Source organism: Mesoplodon bidens (genome assembly GCF_964165515.1).
Source record: "Mesoplodon bidens genome assembly, chromosome: 6".
NCBI classification, from domain to species: Eukaryota; Metazoa; Chordata; class Mammalia; order Artiodactyla; family Ziphiidae; genus Mesoplodon; species Mesoplodon bidens.
In genome coordinates this window covers 111,813,935-111,839,037 of record NC_138162.1, presented here as the reverse complement: position 1 = coordinate 111,839,037, position 25,103 = coordinate 111,813,935, and the positions used below count along the sequence as shown (strand labels likewise).

The 25,103-nt window shown below is 56.2% G+C and overlaps 1 protein-coding gene across 1 annotated transcript in view; it reads left to right on the top strand.

The window, feature by feature from the left end:
• The first annotated feature begins 4,578 nt into the window (after positions 1-4,578).
• Positions 4,579-25,103, top strand: part of FAM167A (family with sequence similarity 167 member A) — a 33,754-nt gene continuing 13,229 nt past the window's right edge. Inside the window, exons 1-3 of the mRNA XM_081237729.1 lie at positions 4,579-5,188; positions 11,294-11,393; positions 21,589-22,369. Of these exons, the coding sequence (XP_081093855.1) occupies positions 22,010-22,369 (360 nt within the window). The 5' untranslated portion in view covers positions 4,579-5,188; positions 11,294-11,393; positions 21,589-22,009. The remainder of the gene's footprint in view (positions 5,189-11,293; positions 11,394-21,588; positions 22,370-25,103) is intronic.

Here is a 25,103-nt window from a genome sequence, read left to right as displayed (position 1 = left end):
AACCAAGCTAACAAACTCTTAGACAATGTTTGTTCTTTCCTCTTGCCTGGACAAACATATCTTTATAACAACCTCAAAGGCAGGTTTCAATTCCAAATCCTTGGACCCCTGGAACGCCAGGGGCAGGGAGGTGAGCTCTCAGCCCCACCCGTGGCCTTTCCTCTTTCCTTTCTGACCTGAGGGCCCTTGCGCTTATGCAGGAGAAGCCCCATCCTGAGAGTCTAACCTTCAACCACACTCCAGAGACCAGGAAAGAGGCCTGCACAGGCCCAGATGCTGGCCATTTGGGCAGGAAATTCCTGGATCCTGGATGCCTAGAGCACAGAATAAGAAAGGAATGGATTTGGAGTGGGCACGTTCTCTGGCCTCATGGCCCCCTTACCTGGAGGAGACCCAGAGCAGGGCTCTCTAATGTGTGGGGTCCAAGGCAGGCCCTCTTGCCCATGTATAAAGCTAGTACTACTAAAATGATTTCCACTGCACAGATGAAGTAACTATAACTAAAACTTGAGTGACGCCATACAGGCACATGCCAGTCACAGAAGAGCTAGGACTTCAACCTGAGCCTGCCGGCCTACAGATCCCCTGCTGTGCCTCTTCCCCCAACTCCCCGCGGTCCAGCATCCCCTGGGAAACGCAGTGAGCCACTCCCTGCCGGACTCTCAACACCTCTTGCCCTTAGTAAGATGGAAACACTCTCTTTATGGGTCTCCTTTCCTCCTGTCTTGTCCCGTCATCCATCCAGGTTTTCTAAGACACAAAAGCCGTGACACTCATCCTTCTTAACCCCCTGCCCTCAGGGTCATGTTCAAAGACCTCACCTTGGCCAGTCATGCCCTCCTGCACTCTTCCTCTCAGCCATGCTCAAGCCCCTTCCGGCCTGAACACTCTTGCAAATGCTGTTTCTCTCCTGCCATGCTCCTTGTCAGGCCTCCCGCTGCCTCTCCTAGCCAGCTCCCTCACCCTCCTCAGCTGGGCTTAGACGGCATCTGACACCTGTCCAACTCCAGGTCTAAGGTGGATGCTCTTTGTTAATTACTTCCTACACCAATAAACGGCAGGCATCGCACCGGCTGGTACAGAGCGAGCTGCCCATAAATGCTCATTGACCCCGCCCTGGGCTCCCTGCAGGATGGCAAGCGGGTCCCCCACCTCCCTTCAGTGCTTCTGCGTGAGTCAACCTCTTCTGAGAGACAAGGGCAACAAAGAGACATTATCCTTGCCAACGTCAATGTCTCCAAATGACAGACACTTCCTGGATCCTCTTAAAATGCTGGGCCCACGATGGAAAAGTCCCTCCCAAAGGCAGATGGTAGAAACTAGAAGACCCTGGCCGGGGACTGCGAGTTCTAATTGCTCCCTGGAGCAGGGGAGGGTGTCATCACCCTCCGTGTCTCCCGGAAATAGAACCAAACAGAAATTTCTTCTTTCCTTCCTTCTCTCATTCAATGAACGGGGACCAAATTTTCATCACCAGGAAGGATACACAGGAGGCTTAGACAAAGGAGTTGGTCCGTGAGTAGCTTAAGAAGGCTGGTGGGAACAGGCAAGACGAATTTAGAGAGTGCTTTGTGCTGTGGGAGCTGAAGGGAGCAGAGACCCATCCCAGGGGTGCGTCCTTTGCATTCCCTGGGGGAAAGGCGAGTCCTTACAAGGGTCTGTCAGCACCCCTGCCCTGTCACCTCCCTGGCATCATCTCCCACAACTCTCGTCACCCACTCTCACCCCCGCACTGCACTCCCGCACGAGGCACTCCTGCACAGGCACGTGTGCCCACAAGCTGCCTTTGCATTGGCTGTTCCCTCTGCCTGGAACACCCTTCCTCCCCTCACCTCCTGACCAACTCCCTCATCTCCTTCAAATCTCTGCTCACAAGTCACCTCACTCACGAGGTCATCCCTGGCCATCGCACACGGAACAAGCGCATTGTGGTTTCTGAGGCTGCCTTGCCCGTGGCTTGCAGGGACAACGGGGTCAGTGCAGTGCAGAACAAAGTGCCCTAGATTCGGGGTCAGACCAGCTGGGTGACTCTGAGTAAGCCCCCTAACCTCTCCAGGTTCGGTGTCCTCACAGGTAAGGTAGGGAGAATAGTTCTTGAGTGCCCTATATTTCACAGGACTTCTGTAGGATCCGAAGATGCCTCACTCATCTTGCCTCTTGAAAACTAAATTGGATCCATAGGACTGACCCAAAGGGCAACTTTAGAATCAGCGTGCTGTCACCAGGTCCAGACTTACTCTCCCAGGCTCGGCGCAATGTTCCCTGATCCAAAGGGCCACTGGAGGGGAAGCGCTCCCAGGTGGCCCGGCTGCTCTGGGCTCCAGCCCAGCCTCACAGCACCTCATATAAAAGACAGCTCCATTCAGAGCAGGAGACATCAGGTATGTACCCCAAACATGGGGCCATCTTCTCTTTGTCATAGTGTTGCTTGACATTGCTAATTACAAAAACTATTCGCTGCAGAAAACGTAAAAAATTAATGCAAGTCTGTAGAAGAAATGTAAAATCCTCTGTTATCGCACCATCCAGAGAAAAACAACAGCTAATATTTGCATATACCCTCCCAATCTTTTTTCTACACATATAAAAGAATTAGATATTATTAGAATTAAAGCTTTCATTATGTCTTGTTTACTTTGACATTGGATGTTCCAGTCTTATTTATTTAGCACGAGATCATTAGCATTTTCCTATGTCATCAAATTTTTTTTGAGAATGTTATTTGGATGGCTACATGCTATCCTGTGCTAGAGCGCGAACTATAACTCAGTTGACCCCGTCATATGGTTAGGCAGTAGACTCGAGACTGTTCCAGCAGAGGTCGGACTCTTCTTCCTCGTCTTGCTCGTCTCTGCCTTGCTGACTCTCCTGGTCCTCATCCAGGCCTGTAGGTACCAGGCAGAATGGGAAGCAGGGGGAAGAGACCCTGCCTGCCCTGGACAGGCTGCCTGTCTGTGTGAAGACAGAAGACAATGTACTCAGAAGAAGCAGGAGCTCCATGCCGAATGAGGGCCTGGGAGGATGAAGATGGGAGAGAGCGTCTCCAGGTGGGGTGGGACGGCTCCACTAAGGAGACACTGGAGCATTTGCCACATGCTGGGGCTGGAATACACTGGTGAGCAGTGGGGCAAACACTGAGTATTCAGCCAGGGTCGTGTGGCCAAGGACACCCAGCCCAGGAAGATGCCGAGTTCCCGAGCGGGACCACGTCTTCTGCCTGCAGACATGATGCCTGCCCCTCAAAGCCTACAGCCTCGGAGGGAGACAGACACTAATCAAATAGCCTCACAAATAAAGATAAAATGACAACTGGCCCAGGAAGGAGAGGGTCACCTAGGTTCCCTCAGGAGGCAGAAGTGCGGCCCGCCCTGTGCCGGAGCAGCAGGTCTGGAGAACAGAGCGTCAAGCTAGGCCAGGCCCAAGAGGTAGGCAGAGCCAGACCACACGGGCCTGGTGGCCATGCTGGGTTTTGATCCTGGAAGGGATGGGAGCTGTTGGGGGTCTGTAAGCAGAGAGAAGCCAGGATTGGCTTTCCATTCTGCAGCGTTTGCTCTGGCTATGGAGGAAAAGCTGGCTCAGAGGAAGAGGTGGGGGGCCAAGAGTGGGTGCAGGGCCGTGAGCAAGGGGCTGGTGCTGGAGCTGGGGCGAGCTGACGTGAGCCAGGGCAGTGGCCCAGGGGATGGGAAGAAGTGGAAGAATTGGATCCATATTTAGGAGCTAGAGTCAAGAGGTTGGGTCAGTGCTGTGACTCTTCAGAAATCCCCTTTTGAAGTACACTTGCTGCTTTAGCACCACCAGCCTGTTCGCATGAAGAGGTGCTCCCATTAGTGGGATGTCTCCTTAGACAAAGTCCTTAGAGGATGTCCTAGAGAAGAGGGAAGGAAGGAAGTGGGACAGGGCCCAGATGGGGAGTTGCAGTGAAGGATACGGGCACCAGGGGGCAGCACAAGGGTCTCAGGCACAGTGGGGGCCGAGTCCCACAGAAAACAAGGCGAGCCACCTTGGGTCAAGTCACTTTGCAGTGTGTACACCTACCCTGGAAATAACGACGCCTGCCCTGCACCCCCAGTGCTGTTGTGAGCATGGCAGATGAGATAACTTTGAAGGACCCTGCAAACCCCAAGAGTCTGGGAAAGGAACTTAGCCATGTCTGGGCTGCCGCAAGAGTAAGGCAAACTTCCAGTAGTCAGCCCTGGGGGACAGAGGTCCCAGGAGGAAGCAGAACACCCCCTCACCCCCTCCCTCCCCTACCCCCAGCTGAACTGGAGTCCCCTGTCTGCCGTCAGAACTGATCCTAAAGGCCAAGCTGTGGTTAGTGGGGGAAACACATGGTCTGGGGCAGGCCCCCCTGGGCTACTCCCATCTGGTCTGAGAGACAGATCTGGAAGAACGTCTGTTTCTCCTTCTCCTCTCTGAGCCTCAGTTTCCTCATCTGTAAGCTGGGGATGCTCACATCTGCCCCACCGAGTGGCTGTCACGGTGTTGTGACACGTGCTAGGCACTCAGTATGGGCCTTGCTGCTGGCAGCTGGAACTCAAGCCGCTGGTGGGTGGAGTGTAGGCTCTCAGCCTGCCGATACCGCTGGAAGGGGGTTCTCCTGCCCCTCCACGCAGGCAAACTGCTGACAGTGGCGAAGCCACGTGGCCACGCTTGGAGGAAAACTGCCTTAGTTTCGGTTTTCTGTGTTTTCGTCTTGTTTTGTTTTTTGTTTTTTTAAAGTCTATTTGGGTTTGGTTTCGTCTAGGGTTGGGCCATCGCGTGTGCTTTGCTTCTACTTGTGGCAGGGCGGCTGCTCGGTTCGGTCCTGGCCGGGAACGAGCCTCTGGAAGGCTTTAGGACCCGGCGCGCGTCTTCTGGCCTGGCGCCTCCCCGTCCCCGGAGCCGCAGGCGGAGAGACTTGAATGAGCGGCTGGAGGGGATCTCGACTGAAAGGCTCGCGGTGGAATAGCTCCGCCGTCGCCAGGCAACCGCCCTGACGCAACGCAAAAAAAAAAAAAAAAAAAAAAAAAATCCCTTAAAAAAAGAATAGTGCTGAGAATTCCCAGGAGCAAGAGAGAAAGGGAGGCAGAAGCCGGCTCAGCCTCGAAGCGCGGGCCTCGGGCTGCGGACGAGCGGGGAGCCCGCGTCGAAAGGAGGAGGCGGGGACCTCGGTGACACCCCTGGAATGGGCCTCGGAGCGCCCGGGAAGGTGGGTTTGCGGCAGGGCGGGGACGATCCCAGGTCTGGGGGCCGGACTGGGGGTGATGTGTCTGTGGCCGGTGGCACTGACCCGGGAGTGCACTTGCCAGCCGGAGCGCCGCAGGTCCTCAGAGCCGGCAGTGGCGGGGAGCAGCCCAGTCCGGGGCTGGGGGAGCACGGACCCCAATGCGCCCTGGAGCGGACACCGCCCCCCCGCCCACCAGCCCGCAGGAGATGAGGTCCTTCCTCACCCGCTCCCGGGGGCTCGCTCCCCTCACGGGGAGCGGGACAGCTCGGCTGGACTCCATCTCCCATATCCTGGCTGGCCCCTTCCAGGGATAAGATCTGGGTGGAGTTGTGAGGCTTGAGGTCTGAAAGGGAGGAGCCCCACTCAGTCTCTCCGGATCTACTCCCAGACCGCTGGTCACCGCCAAGCCCACCTGGTCCCCTCTGCCTACTTCAGGCTCAGCGATGTGGTTATTCCTGCCCCAAGGATGCAATCCCTAACTCAGGAGAAGTGACCCAGGGCACTTGGGCCCGAGGGTGCTCTGAAAGGCTGAGGCCAGTGCGATCAGAGGGAACTGTACAGCCACAAGGGCCCCGGGGAATGAGAGGGTCAGCCCTGCGGCTGGGCACCCAGGTCACTGGGAGAAGGCGGGAAGGTCTGTGGCCCGAGGCCAGGGGGCAGGTGTCTCTGTGCACCAAGTCGGGTTGACTGTTCTGCTTTTTAAAAAATCCCTTATTACTCGTATCTGTTTTTCATTCCCTGTCCCTCCGGAGAAGATCTGGAAGGTGGGCTGCTTCCAGGTCGGTGGATCACGGCCGCTGTCTTAAACCCACAGGCGCGTTCTCCCAGATTAAGTTTCCACCAGCTCCCAGCGGTTCCTGGTGAATCCCAGGTGGAATGAGCCCAGATCCCACCAACAGGGCAATCCCCAAAGTGCCCGAGGGGGGCGTGGTTCTAAAGCAGCTTCCTTTCCGATGCCCCAGAGACAGTCCTGCCGCCCACCAGGCGGGATGGAGCGTGGAGAGCTGGGCAAAGTCCAGGGAGAGCAGAGGTGGCCTGACCGCGTCTGCAGGGTGGGAGCTCCTGCTAGCGGATTTTTAAGGGTCCTGGCAAAGAGGCACAAGCTGTACTCAGAATGCATAAGGATGGCGGCTCTTCCCTGAGTGCACTTGCCAGCCAGGCACTGCTTGAGAACCCTTCACACCCGCTGGTCATTTGACCCTCACAATCACCCTTCGAGGGAACATTATACCCCCATTTTGCCAGTGGGTCTCCGAGAGATTCAGTAACTTGGTGCGGCTCATGGGGCTGGTGAAAAGAGAAGAGAGATTCAGCCAACGTGCTGACTCCTAAGACAGTTCTCTCAAAGGAAGGCTGCTTTTGGACGTCTGAGCAGAGAGGCCAGGGAGGGGGAAGAAACCAGTCAGACCCAGACCAAAAGAGAGCCGTGGGGCGGGGCTTGTCCTGTGACCTGGGAACATCCCTGGCTCCTCGAGGGCCCTGTGGAGCCAGGAAAGCAGCCAGGCTCTGCATTCGACCTGGCTGGCTTCAACCTGCTCCCCTGAAGCTGAGAGAGAGAGGGGTCCTCCCTCACCCCCCTTTTCCTCCTTGCCCCCTTGAAGACCCCCAACTTCTCATGCACTCGCTCCTGTCTTGTCCTCCCAATGACATGCATGGATTTCCACTAAATTAACAGTCCCGCCTCCGCGTCTACCCGCTTGGTCTCCTTCCAGTATGGACTCTGGCGGGGAAGTAAATTAAGACAGTGCCTAACTATTGCTGAGAGACATCCACCGAGCCCCAGGCCAACGAGGAAGAAACTGCTTGTCAGGCTGCTCACTCACACACGCAGGCGGGTTCCTTTAGGTAAATTCTGCCCATGGACGACTCCCTCAGCCCTACAGGAGCCTCTGGAATTCCCAGCACCCTCTGGGAGCTGCACTCTCCCCAGCAATCACTCTTTGCCTGCCTGGGGCATAGAGCTATTTGCAAAGGTGGAAGATGAATGATCATCGGAGCAGCTTGCTCCCTGGTTTGTAGACTAGGCGGGACAGAGTTCTCACTCACGAATGGAAGACCCTCTAGGATTAACCAGGATGGCTCTTTTTTTTTTTTTAAATTTTATTTATTTATTTATTTATTTATTTATTTATTTATTTATGGCTGTGTTGGGTCTTCGTTTCTGTGCGAGGGCTTTCTCTAGTTGCGGCAAGCGGGGGCCACTCTTCATCGCGGTGCGCGGGCCTCTCACTATCGCGGCCTCTCTTGTTGCGGAGCACAGGCTCCAGATGCGCAGGCTCAGTAGTTATGGCTCACGGGCCTAGTTGCTCCGCGGCATGTGGGATCCTCCCAGACCAGGGCTCGAACCTGTGCCCCCTGCATTAGCAGGCAGATTCTCAACCACTGCGCCACCAGGGAAGCCCCCAGGATGTCTCTTAATATGCGCACGTACCCTGGGATTTGGACTGGGGCGAGGAGAAAGGAAGGAAAGGCAAATTCTGAAGAAGACCCTGAAGAGGCGAGCATGGGCTAAATGGAGGGCAGTGGGCATGCGGACTTGGAAGGATCTGGAGGTGGGCAAGGGGTTTAGAAGGAGCTTTGCCATCAGCCTGTAGAGTTTGAGCCGCCACAGGGGGTCAAGTCGCCTACAAGAGTTAGGAAGACTGCAAATGTCAGCTTCTGCGTGGCCAGGACAGCTGCCCTGGTGCACGAAAGCCCGGTGCTTCCACACTCTGCCCCCAGCCCCTCCACACTTGTCTCCGGAGAGGTGTGGGAGCGGAAGGAGAGAAGAGGACAGGGAACTGGAGAGGAGAAGTTACAAGTGTGCGCTGCCCTCTCCCGTCTCCTCTCCTCCTGAATGCTACCCGACGGTCCCCGCCGCCGGCCCCCCCAGCTATGCTCGCCCATGAAAATCTCCTTAAGGGAGGGAACGCAGAGCACAGCAGCTGGCCTCCCTGTGGGCACAACCATCCAGGAAGGTAGGGGGGCAGTGAGCTCCCCAGCATCAGGGGCCGCTTCACGCCTGGCCCCTGCCCAGCAGCCTTTGCGGAGCCCTGGGGAGGGGTGGGCTTCAGCTTCTCCCGGGGCACAGACTGAGCTCCTGCTTCTTCAAGGCCATCTCTCCAGTATGGCCAGAAATTCCCCTCAGGTATCCTGATCCAGATGTGGGAGCTGGTCATGGGTTCCCAGAGACTTTGTCATAGGGCTCGTCCCTTGGGACCTGGAAGGCCCAGCCCAGAGCTGATTTCCAGGTACATAATGGGCCCAGATGGTGACCTCCACGGAGACCACAGCTCAGGGCCCACTGAAGCTGAGCTGTGTTTCCTCATTCCAGGAAGCCAGCAGGGCCTGAGTGTGAGCCAGGCACTCCAGCCCCAGAAGGCCAGCTGCGGTGGTCCAGGGTGATGAGTATGCAGGAAGGTTCTAGATCAGGATCCATGAGCGGGAGGCCACTTCGGGCCCTGGTCGCCCCTGTCCATCATCAAGTTAAAGTGACGCTACCTCCCTCGTCCTGTGAGCATTTCCATGTGCCTCACCCTGGGGACACCGCCTTACTGTACACTGTCCTACTAGTTTGGTCCAAATTCTCAGGTTCTGTTGTGTTGTTGTTTGTTTACGTGTCTGATGGCAGACACTGACAACTTTGGGGAAAGTGAGAGCAAACCTCCCTATCAGGCCGGATGGAAATAAGCCTCAGACTGAATTCTGCCACACACCTAGACATTTTTGAACACTGTTTATTTGCCAGCGGGTCCAGCAGAGTTCAGACGGCCTGTTCTGCGGGCTCAGTGAAGTCACAGCCATCTATCTCTCTAGGAGCCCCAACCATACCTCCCCACGAGGTCTCATCAGATACTTTCACTTTGCTCCTTCAAGAGTCAAGAGTGTCTCAAAATTCGTGTGGCCCGCATGTCTTGAATACCTCCGTTTTCACCTGGGAGAATGCGCTTCTAATGTTTACTCTGTGAGTTCTCAAATCTCTGGTGCTGAGCGGTAAGAAAGACAGCCAAGTGCTTCCCAGAGCCCCCTCTGCAGAGCAGACCCTACACCAGGCTGCCAATGCCAGCCGGGGTTGGGGTGTCCCTCGTTGAATGTGGCTGGTTGCAGCTGGCCCAGTGATACCACACAGAACATCTCATATCTGTGAAGGGTTTTAAGATCAATCATTGACATCCCACCGAGGAAGCAAGACAATGGCCCTGTCCTCAAGGAGGTGCAGTGTCTGATCAGAGCTGCCGACGAGAAAAGACCACGTGCAGCCCAGAGTCCTGGGCAGACAACAGAGTGATGCCCTGTGAGTTCTGGAATGCACAGAGACGTGTGGGCTAACTTTAGTGATTCTGCAGCCAAGGAGAGGTCCAGCCAAGCGCTGTCGTGGGCGGGAGGTGACCGTCCTGTTAGAGGCATGACTAAGAATTCACATACACTCTATCTCATCGGATCCTTCCAAGGCTTTGCAGTTGATTCCACTATGATCCCAAGGTCATAGAATTAGTAAGTGTCCGGGCTGGGCTATCATCCCACGTCCACCAACACACAGCCCTGCCCCATCCCTATAACCTGCTCCATCTCTTTGTCCGGCTCCCGATTCCTGCCCTCTGTGAAGTGTGAACTCAGGCAGCTCAGCAGCCCAGCTACGTTCAGCTCAACTGACCTGAGAAAGGAGCAGGGGCACACACCCTACTTTCTGTTCTCCCTGGGCCCCAGAGGGGGCGCAGGGCTGCACTTTGGATGAGCTGCAGACAGAGCTGGAATGGCCTCTCACTCCCACATCCTTACGATGGGCCCTGCCCAAACACAGGGCACCTCTGAGGGCCCTCCAACCCCCTGAGAGGTCAGCACGCCCAAACAGACTATGCAGGTGAGGTGCCCTACATAAGCGAGTGAAACGTCTTAGGAAGTCCTTGCCAAACCATTGGGCTCTGGAACTTTCGACGCAGAATAAAACGGAAAGCCAATCGTCCCAACACTCTCCCATTTGAGCCAGAGCTGGTTGCTTCTGCACATTTGAAGCTGGAGACCATTATTCTGTGGACTCGGACAGTCCTAACTCTGCCTTGGATGGGGGCCAAGACAAATGCCAATTAGGAGACACTTTGGTGGGGCGGACGTACCCCACGGCGGAGGATGTATAGCCCCAGCATCTTAGCTGTGAAATGGTGCCTGAGTTTCGCTCAGCTGTAAAATGTTCCCTGTTCTTAGAGCCAGAGCACCCGCCCGAACTGCCTTCTACTTTGATCTCTGCAAATTGCTTTAAAGGCCACTCTGTGTCTGCTTTCTCCCCCCTAATCCCCATTGCCATGGCCTTTGGCCAGAAGAGTCCTGCGGTCACATGCAGCAGTTGGCCGGGCGGCGACAGGCTGCCTCACCCCTCCTGAGCATCTCTGCCTCGTCAGGTTCTCACGGAGGAGAATCTCCGCTTCGGACTCTGCATTTCCCATGGCTAATCCTCCCCACCACCCCCGTGGGACCCTCTGATTCTCAGGCACCTTTCTCCTGGCCTGTCGGGGTGGAGCAGCCCTTTCCCAGGGCCTCGTGGCCTTGGAAGGGACACGGCGGCGACGCCGGGTGACCCAGCAGGCCCCCCGCTCCTTTCAGCGAAGCAGTAAATTAGATCTGTGGCTCCTGGGAGCCAGGGCCTCTTCCCGACCCACAGGGACGCACAACTCTTTCTTGGCGGTTTTCTCAGCCACCTCTCTCACTGGGCAAAAGCGATAGGGAAGCTCTCCCCATCCCCAGCCTCGCGGCGGGAGGCCTGTGCGCTGTCTTCTGCGGCAGGGGGCAGGGCCCATCAATTATTCAGCGTGGACCGAGCACTTTGTGCAGAGGCCTTAACAAGTATTTTTATAGACTCTTGTCTCACGAGGTCCCAGAGAGACAGCAAGGTTTCTAGACAATGGAAGCTGCACGTGGAGTCTGAAGACGCGGGTCTAAGCCCAGCCAGCTCCCCGAACAGAGCTGTGTGACCCCAGGCAAGTCTTGAAACGTCTCTGGTTTGTGACTTCTCTGGGGTCTAACTCTCAGGAAGGCCGCTCCAGCCCGGGCCATCGAAAGTGGGGAAAACGTTTGTAAACTTCCTAATGTTTGTGATTGCTCCTGTGATTCCAGGTGTGGACACAGGAGCTCTGAGCGATACGCTGAGCCGTGGCCATTAGCGCAGGACGTTGCAAACTGAACTTCACTGGGAGCAACGCCTGAGAGAACGCCGGTGAGTGGGTCCCTGTGCCCCCTGCGCCCTGTGGCTGCGATTTCACGATGAGGCGACAACGCTACTGGGTGCCGTGGTCCAGGCTCTGTGCTTATTGGTGAGGAAGGAAGTGTCAAGGCCGTTCCACCCAAACCATGCATTTGGCAGGGGAGAAGCAGAGCCCTGAGGGGAAGTGAGTGGCCGCGGTCACTCGGGCTGGGGGTGGGCATGGGGTCCCTGGAGCGGACGCCCCGGTCAGGGACTCCTGTTTCCCACCTGGGTTGGGCCTGTCCAAAAACAGTGGCCCCATTCCCCTTCCCTAGCAGCAGTGCTGGGACTCCTGGAGCAGGCAGTGAGGGAGTGAGGACCGCAGCCCACCGGGCCTCTCACCCCCGGTACAGAGGACTGTAGAATGGGGTGGTGTTTGAACTAGGCTCAGGGACTCATCAGATTCAAACCTGAGGCTACGGGGAAAGGCCAAAACGTCAAGTTGAGAACAGTCTCCCAAACCCACCCCGGCCCCCCACTCAGACTCGCTAGAAACATTCTGACCTTGAAGCTGCCAGAGGTCTTCTACTGGGCAGGAAACCATCTGGAGGTGTGAATTTGTTCACTAGCTCACAGCGCCGCTGTCCTCAGCATTTACTGAACATCTGCTGTTGGCAGAGCCCTGTGCTCAGGACACAAAAGAGAAAGGAATGCCCTTCCCATCGAGGCGCTAGACAGTGGGCAGGGAGCCGGACACTCCCACGGTTCAAGGTCATACAGGCCAGGGTGCCGTGCGCGTGACAGAGGCCAATGCTGGAAGCAGTCGGAGAATGGCCTGGAAGGTGGGGTATCCTGGAGGGTTTTGGCCAGCCCTTAGACGAGCTTCAAAGCAGAGCTGTAGACCCAGTGAGAAGGGAGTTCCCTGAAGGGCCTGTGATGGACAAAGGGATAAAACCGACTGCCCAGAAAGTCCTCCTGCTTTCATTCATCCAACCACTCATTCACTCATCCAACAAGTTTATTGAGCACCTACTATGTGCCAGGCACTGGTCTGAGTGCTAGGATCACAGCAGTGAACAAGAGAAAGTCACTGCCCTCAGGGGACTTACATTCAACGTGTAACATCCTAGTTCTGTGAGTGAGGAGAGCTATGAAGAAAAAGGATGCAGGGACATCTCAGTGGGCTGGTCAGAGCTGGTCTCTGTGGAGGTGACGGGTGAACGGGTGCGTGAGATCAGGGGGAAGTCAGTTGATGGAGCAAGACATGAGGGCAGGAGCACAGCCTCAGGCTCTTAGAGGAAATGGCTGGAGTCTCACAATGGTTTGTGGCAGGAGGAGTGATCCAGCAGCAAACGGGTGGCTTCCAGGAAGTGGAAAGCAGAGGGATCTCCTGGTGGCAGCTCGCAGCCCCTGTGGGTATGCCCTCCCCTGAGGGGTACATCACCGGTGCATGGGAGGAAGCCAGGTACCACTCCACTTCCCTCACTAGCATCCCAGAGCACACACGCAACAATAAAGCCCCCCCACACCCCACACACACCCCGTCCCAGCTCAGTTTGCCCCCGCCATGCATGCACAGTTTGTACCCAGGGTCCTGTTTCTGCACCATGTCTTCCCCCCCACCTCTGGCACTCCCAACACCAGCTCTGACCAAGACCTGGAATAAAGATGAGCTGGGAAAGATGATCTGTGAAGGGCCAGACCAGCGGGTGTCCCCTCCTGCTTCGGTCACCATGGCAACCTCAGAGGAGGCGAGAAAACACGTTCTCTGGCAGCTCCTGGAAGCGCCCTGGTGACCGTGGGCCGCAGGGCTGTGTCCCCCAGCCTCTCAACCCTGGTCCTTAGGGCTTCCTGAGTCTACAGAACACAGACGGGATTTCACAGCCTCCATTGGCCACCGGAGGTCAGTCCTGAGGCCCAGCCCTGGAGCTCAGTTTAAGATAAACATCGGGGTTTTATGATTAAACCTAAAAAAGCCTGCCTCGTCCCAGCTGCACTTCCTTGTCCCAGACCTACCGACCTGTCACCCACCTGGAACGAAAAGGGACTCGCTGCTTTAGAAAAGGAAAGAAAAAGTTCAGGCGTGTGCCATGGCCTGAGCCACGCTGGAAGCTTATAAAACGCAGTGCAGACGCTGGAGCCCTTTCCCCCCACTCTGTCCTCAGCCCGGCGGTGGCTGCAGGGTGGACGCTGCAACCCCTCATTTCAAAAGAGGGGGCTGGCTGGGGCTTCCCTAGTGGCACAGTGGTTGGGAGTCCACCTGCCGATGCAGGGGACGCGGGTTCGTGCCCCGGTCCGGAAAGATCCCACATGCCGCAGAGCGGCTGGGCCCGTGAGCCATGGCCGCTGAGCCTGTGCGTCCGAAGCCTGTGCTCCACAACGGGAGAGGCCACAACAGTGAGAGGCCCGCGTACCGCACAAAAAAAGGGGCCGGCTGAGACCCAGATAGGCGAGGCGAGGTGACTCCCCAAGTCTCAGAGCTCCCGCTGGAGACGGGCTCTGGTCCCAGAGGACAGACCCGCAGCCCGGGAAGCAGGGGTCCCCTTTGTCCTCAGCCCTGGCAGCCCCTGACCCGCTCTCAGGTCACGGCCTGTGGGTAGAAGGTGGGGATGTGTGGCCCTGCCGAGAGCTGGCAGGCAGGCCTGGCCCGGCTAAAGCCAGAGTGGGTGCCGTCCCTCCCTTCGTGCAGCCCCTGCTCCCAAGACGCTGGGCGGCCCCTGAGCCCTGGGCCCGAGTCCCTGCAATGAGCATTTTAGGCCTGGTGACACATGGAACACACCCACAGGGCGGCTCTCTTTGGGGGACTGATGGGTCGGGCTCATCCGTCAGGGGCCTGAGGCCCACAGAGGTAGAAGGTGGACGAGCAGACGCAGCAGCAAGCACGGCAGTGGACACAGAGCCAGCGGCCCTGCCCTCACACCCCCCGCCCCGGGGAGCGGGCCCCGCTGCTGGCTCTGTGTCCTGCGGGGACATTTCTGCAGTGAAGAATCGGCTGCGCTGTGGCTGAGGCCCTCACAGGATCTGAATTTCCTCAGCAAGGCAGGTCTGGCAGGGATGGGTGTCTTAAGGGTCCGTTCCTGCCTTTATCAACCCCGCCCACAACCCCTGTGTGTTACCCGCTGCTCTGCTGCTGGGGGCCAGGGCCGGCCTGCATGCGTGTGCAAGGGAGTCTGCGCTGCGTGTATCACCAAGCCTAAACCAGAGCGTGTCAGCCTATGCACGAGGACCCACGGGTGGCACTTCTGCTGGAAGCAGCAGCATGCGTGTCCGTTTATCCCCGTGGAAAACTGTTATTGCATCCTCATCAAGCGCTGCCTGCAGTAGATCGTAAATTAAGAAACATATCAGGGACTTCCCCGGTGGTCCAGTGGTAAAGAATCCGCCTTCCAATGCAGGGGACGCGGGTTCTATCCCTTGTCGGGGAACTAAGATCCCACCTGCCGTGGGGCAACTAAGCCCACGCGCCACAACTACTGAGCCCACGCGCCACAACTAGACAGAGAAAACCCCCATGCCACAACTAAAGAGAAGCCCACGTGCCGCAACGAAGATCACGCGTGCTGCAATTAAGACCCAATTCAGCCAAAAATAAATAAATAAATGAATATATATATTTTTAAATGACAAGAAACATACCAACTATGAATGCAGATGGACTCTTAGTAAAAGCTTCTTTGAGTCCACAATGGTCATCTGCTCTCTGGTTCTCCGCTGGAGGTGGCACCCTCTAAGGGACACGTGGAAATGGGGGGAGGGAGCCTCTTTTGGTGTTCAGGTTGTTTTATGACACTGCTTAGCTGTCAGTCCTATGCTTTGCCTCCCCAAATGAACTGTATGTTCCCCCTCATTTCAGTCAGCGCTCTTGGTTGTAAGCAGCAGAAAGCAGTGTTATCGTAAGGTGTACACAGAGTCGGCAGGAGGTAGAGACCCAAGAGAGAAAACAGGCAGAATCGGGGCGGCTCAGAAAACCGAGAGGCGAGAGGGCCCGTAGTGATGTGTCGGAGACCCGCTCATCGGGGCACTAGGCTTTTATCCACACAAACACCCCCACCCGGAGGACTTCTGACACCAGACATGTGAGTTTCCCACCCCAAACAACCCTCCAGTTCTCTCCAGACACCAACTGGGTGTTCTACGAGTTAACTCAATTTTGACGCTATCCACCTAAAGGTAGCGTCAGATCCCACAAGTTAAGGGCTCAGTCCCACAAGACTGTCCCCCACTTCACACACCAATTGCAAGTCCCAGGTTGTCAGCTGAACTTCTGACCAATGGCTGTAAACCAGGAATTGCCCACAACCCCTTCCTCAGATTCAGTCATCTGCTTAAATAGCTCACAAAACTCAGGGAAGCATTTAGTACTTGTATTTACCATCCAAGTGAAGAGGTCCATACCCCCTCCAGGCGTGCCATCCCCCCAGCACCTCGGCGTGCTCACCAACCTGGGAGCTCTCAGAACCACTTCAGTTGGCGTTTTATAGAGGCCTCATTGCATAGGCATAATCGGTTAAATCACTTGTCATTGGTGATTAGGTCAACCTCCAGCCCCTCTCTCCTCCCCAGAGGTCAAGGGTGGGGCTGAGAGTTCCAACCCTCTCATCACAGGTTGGTTCCCCTGGCAACCAGCCCCCATCCTGAGTGGTTTCCAATGGTCACCTCATTAACATAAACTCAGGTGTAGTAGAAGGGGGCTTCTTTTTTTTTTTTTTTTTGCAGTACGCGGGCCTCTCACTGTTGTGGCCTCTCCCGTTGCGGAGCACAGGCTCCGGACGGGCAGGCTCAGCGGCCATGACTCACGGGCCCAGCTGCTCCGCGGCATGTAGGATCTTCCCAGACCGGGGCACGAACCCGTGTCCCCTGAATCCGCAGGCGAACTCTCAACCACTGCGCCACCAGGGAAGCCCGGGGGCTTCTTATTAATAACAGATGACCCTCTTTCCACCTGAGTGTTCTAGAGCTGTTTCAAGAAGTGGGAACAAAACTGAGATACTCTAACAAAAAATACTCTTCTTGCTTTCATCATGTAGAAAATTACAAGAGTTTTAGGAGCTTTGTGTCAGGAACCAGGGATGGAGACCAAATACATATTTCTTATTATATTACAATATTACCCTCCCACAGTCCTTCAGTAAGGATGGTTTGGCTGAGATGATGCCACATCCCCTGCACTTGACATCTTCCTCCAAGGTTCAACGTCCCTCCATCCTGGCCTCACAGGCCCCAGACTCAGAATCCTGGGCCTGAGCAACCGATTGGCTAAGCTCAAGTCTCATGCTCAACAAATATCCACTGTGTCATTTTATGTTCTTTGTCCAACACACGCTTATGTTGGTTCCAAGTGTCAGGAACCTGGTTCAAAGTAGGAGGCTATATAAAGGCTCTATAATCAAGGTCAGGTGGAACTGCTTCCTACAGGGCCCAGTTGAGGGCCTCAAGCTATCTCATCTGCTTGGCTTCATTTGCTAGGCAGACTCTCTCCCTGTGGTGAGCCGCGAGGCCACGGCCGGCTTCTGGGTGGTTCTGACACAGCCACTCAGGGGGGCTCTGATGGGCCAGTTTGAGTCATGTGGCCACCCTGAGGCGCGAGCTGTGACTTCCTCACAGGAAACAGAAATGCTCTTTCCGGGGGAGGGAGGGGACACTGGGCAGAAGTCCCCTCACCTCACGATGCTGGGCCTGACAGCCTGTGTCCAGGCGCCCGAGGTCAGGGCAGGTCTTGTGAGGACAGGTGGGGAAGCCCAGATCCCCTCTGCTTCTCTGAGCCCATCCAGATGCCGGGGGAGAGGCATCCGTGCTCTTTGCTTGTTCATTCACAAACATTTAAAGAGAGCAGCTTGGCCCCAAGGGCTGGGGGTTCCAGGGTGCAGAGCCTGGTCCTCGCCCTCTTGAAGCTCAGAGTCCGACAGAGGAGACCATGCAGAAAGTTCCTGGTAGAAAGGCTGTGGCCTGAGAGGGCCACTGAGCCCAGTGTTATGAGCCAGCCTGGAGCCGGGCTGCAGGGTTTCGAATCCCACCTTCGCACTTAGTTCTGTGACCCCGGGCAAGCTACTCAACCTCTCTGTGCGCCAGTCTCCTCATCTAGGTCATGGAGACAAGCATAATATTGCCTCGTGGGGGTATTGTGAGGATTAAATGTGTTCAGTGCACATTAGCTCTTAGAACAATGCCTGGAGTGACCCGCTCTGAGTAAGCGTCAGCTAATATTGTTGGGATGACATAATTGTTTGGCTGATGTGGTCTCGTTGTATCCCGGGGGCACACACAGCTTGGGCAAGTCAAGGAAAACTTGAAGGGGAAAATCCCTGAGAACTGAGGCAGAGGAGGGAGGAAGGGCATTCTAGGCTGAGGGAACAGCTTGTGCAAAGTCACGGGGGCCGTGGCAGGGCCTGGTGCTCAGTGTTGGAAGGGTTGCGTATCGTGGAGGAGAAATGAGACCCCGGTAGAGGAAGGAGCCGGCCCGAGCCTGGGGTCCAGACAGGGAGAGAGGGGCTTCGAGTTTCTTAGGAAAACGTAGGGCAAGAGGGAGGGAGGGAGTGAGTGTCCCTTGAGAGAGGGACAGAGAGACAGAGAGAGTGAGAGAGAGAATGGGTCAGCGCATCCTTCCCTGCCCTCAGAGCCCATCTAGGAAGTGGGTTTGGAAGTTGTCCACGTGGACAGATTAGGTCATGATGAGATGGGGTGTTGGCCGAATGACTGGGCTGCGCCCACCTGGCTCCCCCAGCAGCTGGGGGAATTAGCTCACGGCTGGCACGGCAATATTCGTGGCAGCAACCGTGCGCCCAGAGCGAGCCAGGAGCATGTTTGAACAGCAGTCCTTGTGTGCTGCGTGGGTCCTGAGCACTGGCACGTTGCTGCTGCAGGAAGGCTGACATGCCGCCGGGGGTTGTCTTCTGCTTCAGGAATTTCATGTTCCCCTGCAGCCCAGTGGCCTGCCTGGCGGGGCATGCCTGGGCCTGATCGGATTACCATCTGGCCCTGTTTTTCCGGATGCCTCAGGCCCCAGGTCTGGCAGCATCCTGTGGCTTCCCTCCTCGGGCTCTCTGCCTTTGCCACGTCCCCAGTGAGTGTCACTTTGTCTAGGGCTTACTGTAGACCAGGCACTGTTAAAGACTCGATATTTGTCACCTTATGTAATATTCAAAATGACCTGTGAGGTTGATGTTATTACCCTGGGGCTGCGGCTTCGTGAGCCAGGGACCTGGGCAGCCCACAGGGCCCTTGAAAATCTTTTTTTTTTAAATTAATTTTATTTATTTATTTATTTATGGCTGCGTTGTGTCTTCGTTGCTGCGCGCAGGCTTTCTCTAGTTGCGGCGAGCGGGGGCTGCTCTTTGTTGTGGTGTGTGGGCTTCTCATTGCAGTGGCTTCTCTTGTTGCGGAGCACGGGCTCTAGGCGCGTGAGCTTCAGTAGTTGTGGCTCGTGGGCTCAGTAGTTGTGGCACACTGCTCAGTAGTTGTGGCGCACGGGCTTAGTTGCTCCGCGGCATGTGGGATCTTCCCGGACCAGGGCTCGAACCCGTGTCCCCTGCACTGGCAGGCGGATTCGTAACCACTGCGCCACCAGGGAAGCCCGAAAATCTTTTTAGTTAGTACTTTTTAACGAGGCGCCCTGATTGCATTTTGCACCAACCCCAGCAAATTACATAGCTGGTCCTGATTCTTCCCACTTGTCAGGAGAAGACACAGAAGCACAGCGTGATCATGAAGCCACATGCCCAAGATCACAGAACTGGGACCCTGGGGGACTGACCCCAAGGCCTATGCCCTTTGGAGTAGAAAGAGGCTGACCCGAGTCCCTCAACCTTCCCAGCCTCGATTTTGCCGTTCTCGAAATGCGGTGACCCCTCCTGTTTCTCGGGGCAGCTCTGAGGCTGGAGAGAGAGGACGTGCACACTCGCTAAAGCTCAGCCGATCAAGGGTCAGCACCACTGAATCTCAGCGCACTGACGTTCCCGCCAGTGTTTCCAAGCCATCCTGACGCCTTCTGTGCAGGTCTTCTCTGAACTGATTTAGAAACCACTAATTAAAATAATCTCCTCCACCCCCCGCCCCCTGCCCAGGAGGCAGCTACAAGAAGGCAGTCGTAGCTGTCTCCTCCACACCGCCCTCTACCCCGCGGCGCCGAAGGAAGACCCTTCCTAACAGGTCCTCCCTCTGCAGGCAGGGTGCAGGTGGCAGAAAGGGGGAAGGAGACAGACGTCCCAGCAGCTTCTTCTGCTCACAAATCTCAGGGCTCATCTGCAACTAGATCCTCTCCAAAAAGCTTCGCTGGAAATAACCAGCACTCCTGGTCAGTGGAGAACGCCCTGTAGGTTAACACCACCCCGGCACACTCCAAACAGACTCTGGCACCTCAGCAAAGAGGCAGACGGTGCCTGGGAGGGGCCCCAGACTGCGGCTAATAGGTCTTTAGATTTGGAGAGATTCTTAAGAAGCCTGTGTGACGGTGAGGCTGCACAGAAGACCCCTATGAGAATACTCCAGATTTGCAGGGCATGCTAAGCCTGCAGAGGGTATGTACAAACCTTAGTTGTGCCACTCCCCCAAACCTAGGAGGTTGGTATTATCACCCCCATTTTACAGGTGAGGAAACTGAGGCTCAGCAAGCCTGGCAGCACCTACGGCCGGACCATCTGATCCCAAGTCTAGTGTTTCTGTCTGAAGACCAGCGGTTCTCAACCCTGGTCATCTCAGGTCACTTGGGGAGCTTTAAAATATGCTGATCCCTAAGTCCGGCCACAGACTTACTGAATCAGGACCCTTGAGATGGCCATGGGACGTGTGTTTATGGAGGTTTCCTCAGGGGATTCTCATGTGTGTGGCTGGAGGCAAGAGCTAGGTTTCTCTGCCGTTGGTTGGGGTGGAAGATTTCTTCTCATTCCCAGGGCCGGGCTCAGAGCATCCCTCTGGTCAGATGCCACTGCAGGAAGGGGTTGCGAGAACCATCCAGAAAGACAGCAAGCTCAGCTCTTCTTGAGTAGCTCCAAGCCTCAGTGAGAGAGGAGCCCACAGTCTCCCTGGTGGCCCAGCCTCCCCACCATCGCCCCATGCCTGGTCCCCATCACCCCAGACAAGCAATCACAACTCTTAGTTTCAGCTTTTCTCCTCAGGCACACACAAGTCAATAAAAATCTCTTCCTTCCCCGCCTTTTCCACACCAAGGGTGGCATCCTCTCCAGGCTGCGAATACATATTTTGTTTCACGTACGCTTTATCTTGGACATTGTTCCCGACCGATTCAGTCTTTTTCACGGTGGCATGCCCTCAGCACAGATCTTTAAAGCTCACCCTGAAAGCCAAGGGCTCCTCTTCCTGGCCCAAGTCAAATGTCTCCTATTCTGATGGCCCATCTCCACCTGCCAGACACTGTGGGATATGGAGGCTGAGAGCCCGGGGCCTAATTCTGGCTCAGAGCTACTCCTCTGCCTTGTGACTCCAAATTATGGGGCAAGGGCCTGGCTCACACCTCCTCCCTGGGGGTGGGAAGGCCAAAGCGCATCAGAAGACTGCAGCCCCGGCCGGGGAGGCGCTGCTGTGTGGGCCTTTTAGGTGAATGTGAGAACCATCTTTCTAGAAGGTGAGTCACAGCCTCGCTCCGTTTAACAATCCACCCGAGTGCAGGTCGGCTCTCCCTCAGCTGCTGCAGGTTTACTTGCTTCCTCCTCTGACTAGGTGAGAGATACGGTGCTGTACTTGGGGAAGGAAGCTGAGAGTGCGCAGGAGGACTTGCCCCGACGGGCTGGAGCCTAGGACGGAGTTGTGGTGGATGGGGCGGGGTGGGGTCAGGGGGTGCCTGGACCCAAGGCTCACCTGCGTCTGCACGGGGACCCCCCTCCGCCCCTCCAGACAGCCTGCGCTCAGAGAGGCCTGAGACCGGCTCTGTCCTTGCTAATCAGTGGGAGCTCTTGGGTGAGTCATTTAACCTCTGGAGACTCAGTCTCCTCGTGTGTAAAATGGGGACAAAAAAGAAGTAATTACAGACTTGCAGTGAGGAGTAAATGAGATAATAGGGGTGGACACATTTCATACGTGGTGAGACACTGTACAGAGTCAACACTTTTTGATTAACTTTTTTGCATGGACTCAGGGCATTGAAGTAGCCTCTCTTCCAGTCCTGAACTAGCAGTCGGCAGCCCCGTGTCTGAGCCTCTCTGAGCCTCAGTGTCGCCTTCTGAGACCGCATCAAGGGGAGGGATAAGCGCTGACACCGTTCCAATCCTTCCTGCAGGCCTCACACCAGCCAGCGGCTTCTCGCCCCCTGCGCTTCCCTGTGAGGAGGGGGCTCTGTCCCGCATCCCCTCCAGTCTTCGATCTGCCTTCACCTCCAGCACGGATACGTCTTCTCGTCTTCTCGGCAAAGCTGCCTCCAGAGACTCCTGCTAACGCTTGTCTGTTCCTGCCTCCTGCAAAGCATGGCGCCCACAGCATCTTAAACCCAGATTGTCGGCAGCTGCTCCGGTGGACACTGTGCAGCTTCCCCGTCCTCCCTCTGGACTCCGGGAGCTGCGCCCGTCCTAGCGATGCCCTCGGGACCCTCGGCCCCAGCTGGGTGAGACCCTTCCAGAGCAGGACCCGACCTTGCCGCCCACCAAGACTCCCACGGTGCCCTCCACCACCTCCCATGTCTGGCTGCCCAGGCAGGTTCTAGAATGTCTGTGCCCCAGATCCGAGGAGAAGACGCAGCCAGTGGGGTAGAAGGAGCAGCCCCGCCTCCCGATGACCACCTGCGGAGCCTGAAGGCCCTCACAGAGAAACTGAGGCTGGAGACCCGCAGGCCCTCCTACCTGGAATGGCAGGCCAGGCTGGAGGAGCAGACGTGGCCCTTCCCGAGGCCGGTGGCCGGGCAGCGGGCCTGTGTGGAAGAGGGGCCCTCACGCCCCCCAGGAGCGCCCAGGCGGCATCCTCCACCCCATGGCATGGCCAGCCAGGACGATGGGGCCCCGTCCACCGGCAGGCTGGAGGGCTTCGAGAGCATCGACGAAGCTATAGCCTGGCTCAGGAAGGAGCTGGTAAGTGAGTGGCTGTCCCTCCAGGAAGCCCCAGAAAAGACGCCATTCTCTCTCTGTCTCTGTCTCTCTGTCTCCACCCCTCCGTCTCTCTGTCTCTGTCTCTCCCCCATCTCTCCCCCTCCCAACTGCACATTTTCCTGTTTAGTCAAGGGTGGGCCTCATTACTGTGTGGGTATATGTGGTCCATGTGCCCATCAGCCCCCAACCACAGGTCCTTGTGGAGAGCCTGAGCGTGTGTTTTTTATTTTTATTTTTTTGGCCACGCCTTGCAGCATGTGGGATCTTAGTACCCCGACCAGGGATGGAAGCCTCACTCCCTGCATTGGAAGTGTGGAGCCTTAACCACTGGACCGCCAGGGAAGTCCCCCTGAGCCTATGATTTGAAGGTGTCCCCAGCGCCACTCCTGGCATCAGAGTCCCATACACTCCCTCCTGGATGGTGACTGTCCCTCTTCCTCTCTGAATCCCTGTCACCCTGCCACCTGCCCAAGCTGCTGGCCGCTCCTGTGGCCCTTCATTCAGCAGCCATCCCCCTCCCCACGGCGCTGCTCTGGGCAGCGGGCTGCATGGGGCAAGCACAGGGCAGCGTGGGCGCTGCTGTAAGCAGCTCGGGCTCAGCCCAGCAGCACTCTGCCCACACTGACGGGTGTACAGGGGGCTGCCCAGGGGCAGCATGGCTGATCAGGCCTGGCGGGGGTGAAGGCTTTGGGCTGAGGCTCGGAGGCTGAGTAGGAAACTGCCCAGAAGTCAGAGCTGGGAGGGCACCCAGGTGGAATAAGTGTGAGCACAGGGCGTGTGTTGCGAGCCGGGGCCAGCAGCTCGACCTTTTTTCTGCCCACGGGCACGGCAGGCTCCCATCAGGGGCGTCGCTCAGCACATGAGAAGGTGGTTGGCGTGCAGAGCTGTGCAGCCGTCGCCCAGGGGAGAATCACTGGTCCTGGGCTTGGTGGTGTCTCAGCAGAGCCAGGTGCGATGCTAACCGTGTGCTTCCAACTCCTGCCCCACCCAGCCCATCACCTGCGGCCCAGGTCACAGCTGCCCAGTCGGGCCGCTCTGGGCACAGGTGAGCCAGCAACCAAGGGCCAACCGCCTTCCAGAGCCTCCAGTAACTCCTGGTCCCACAGGGTAGGCAGAGGCCTGCCTGGTTTGCTGGGCAGAATCCTGAAAAATAAATCCCCTTTGGGGCCTGGAATTCCTTGTGAGTTAAGGTAAAGAACTGCGGCCAGGAGGGCTCAGGGACTCAAGTATCTGATTAATCAGACATCTTTTTTGGTTTTAATCTTTGATGTTGAGACTGTTTCTCAAAACACGTCTCCACTATGTCTGTCCCGGTAACTGGAGTGTTAGTTGCTTGCAGAGAAGACGCGGCCGCTGGGGATTCGTGCTGCGTCTCCAGGCTCCCCATCGCCACTGGGTGCTCTCAGGGCACGTAAGAGGGGAGGACGGATGGACACGAAGCTGCTCTTTAAATCCTTGAGGCTGCACTGCTTTGATTTGTTTTCATAAAGAGGAACAAAAAAAATAGTCCCATCAATCAAGGATTCAGTTTGTTGGCTTTGGGTTCATTTGAGGTTTGATTGCTTCTGGGAGTGGAGGCTTTGACTTTCTAAGTAAGTTAGCATCCCGCATGGGTCCCTGTTGGGGGTGGAAATCAGAGAAGGTGTTTCCTGGGTGTGAACCAGTCGGGCATTCTCTCAAGTTGTCCCCCACATCCGCCAGATGAGAGCTGCCTCTCCACCCTGGCTGTATGTTACACTTACCTGGGAAGCCTTGAAACCCTCAAATCCCAGACCACACCCCAGACCAGTCAAACCAACATCGGGGGGTGGGCCCCGGGCGTCAGTAGTTTTTCAAGCTATTCTCAAAGTACAGCCTGGGTTGAGAACCACTGCCATAGACCTACAGGCCATACTCATTTTTCTTGCCAAGCCCATTGTAAGCCAAGCAGCGTGAAGTGCCCCGGCCGGAGTGCACTGGCTGAGGGGAGGAAGGTGGACCAGACCAAGGGCACCCAGGGGTGACGTATGGAGTCACACTCCGCAGGCAGGGAGAGGAGCGTTAATCGTCAGGACTAACGTGGCTGCCTAAGGCTGTTGTAAATAAGTACAGGGAACGTCGGCGTTATTAATAATGCTTTATATTTGTGTATTTTCCCCCTGTCCGCGCCACTTCTCTGTGCTTCCAAAGGTGGGCAAGAAGCATAATAATAATAATCTTAAGATTTGTTACCAATTGAGTGATTACTGTGTGCCAGGTGTTTCGTTCGCATGCATGACTTACCTCTTCTGAGTGTCACATCACCTTCCTGTTGCCCCATTTTACAGAAGAGGAAACTGAGGCTCAGAGGGGGATGGAGCCATAAGTGAGAGGGTAGAAATTTGACCCATGGCCTGTCTGGTTGCCTCGCCCAGGCTCTTCTTAACCACTGTACTACATAGTGTCTTCCAAAGGCAGTTGATTTTGTTCCGTGACCTCACAAAGATGTTGGCAGTCAGTAGGTGGGGCAAAGGGAGAAACAAAATTAAGAGTCCAGCCCTCACGCTGTGGTCTCTTGTTCCTACAGCAGACCAGTGCGATTGCTGTTATGTCTCCATTATACAGATGAGTAAACTGAGGCTCGTAGAGTCAGACAACCTGCCTAGCATTATATGACTAGTAAGTGGTGAACTCAGCCTTCACCAGTGAGAGTAGAGCTCTGGGGAGAAAGGCAGGGGGTGAGAGGTGTCCCTCCCAC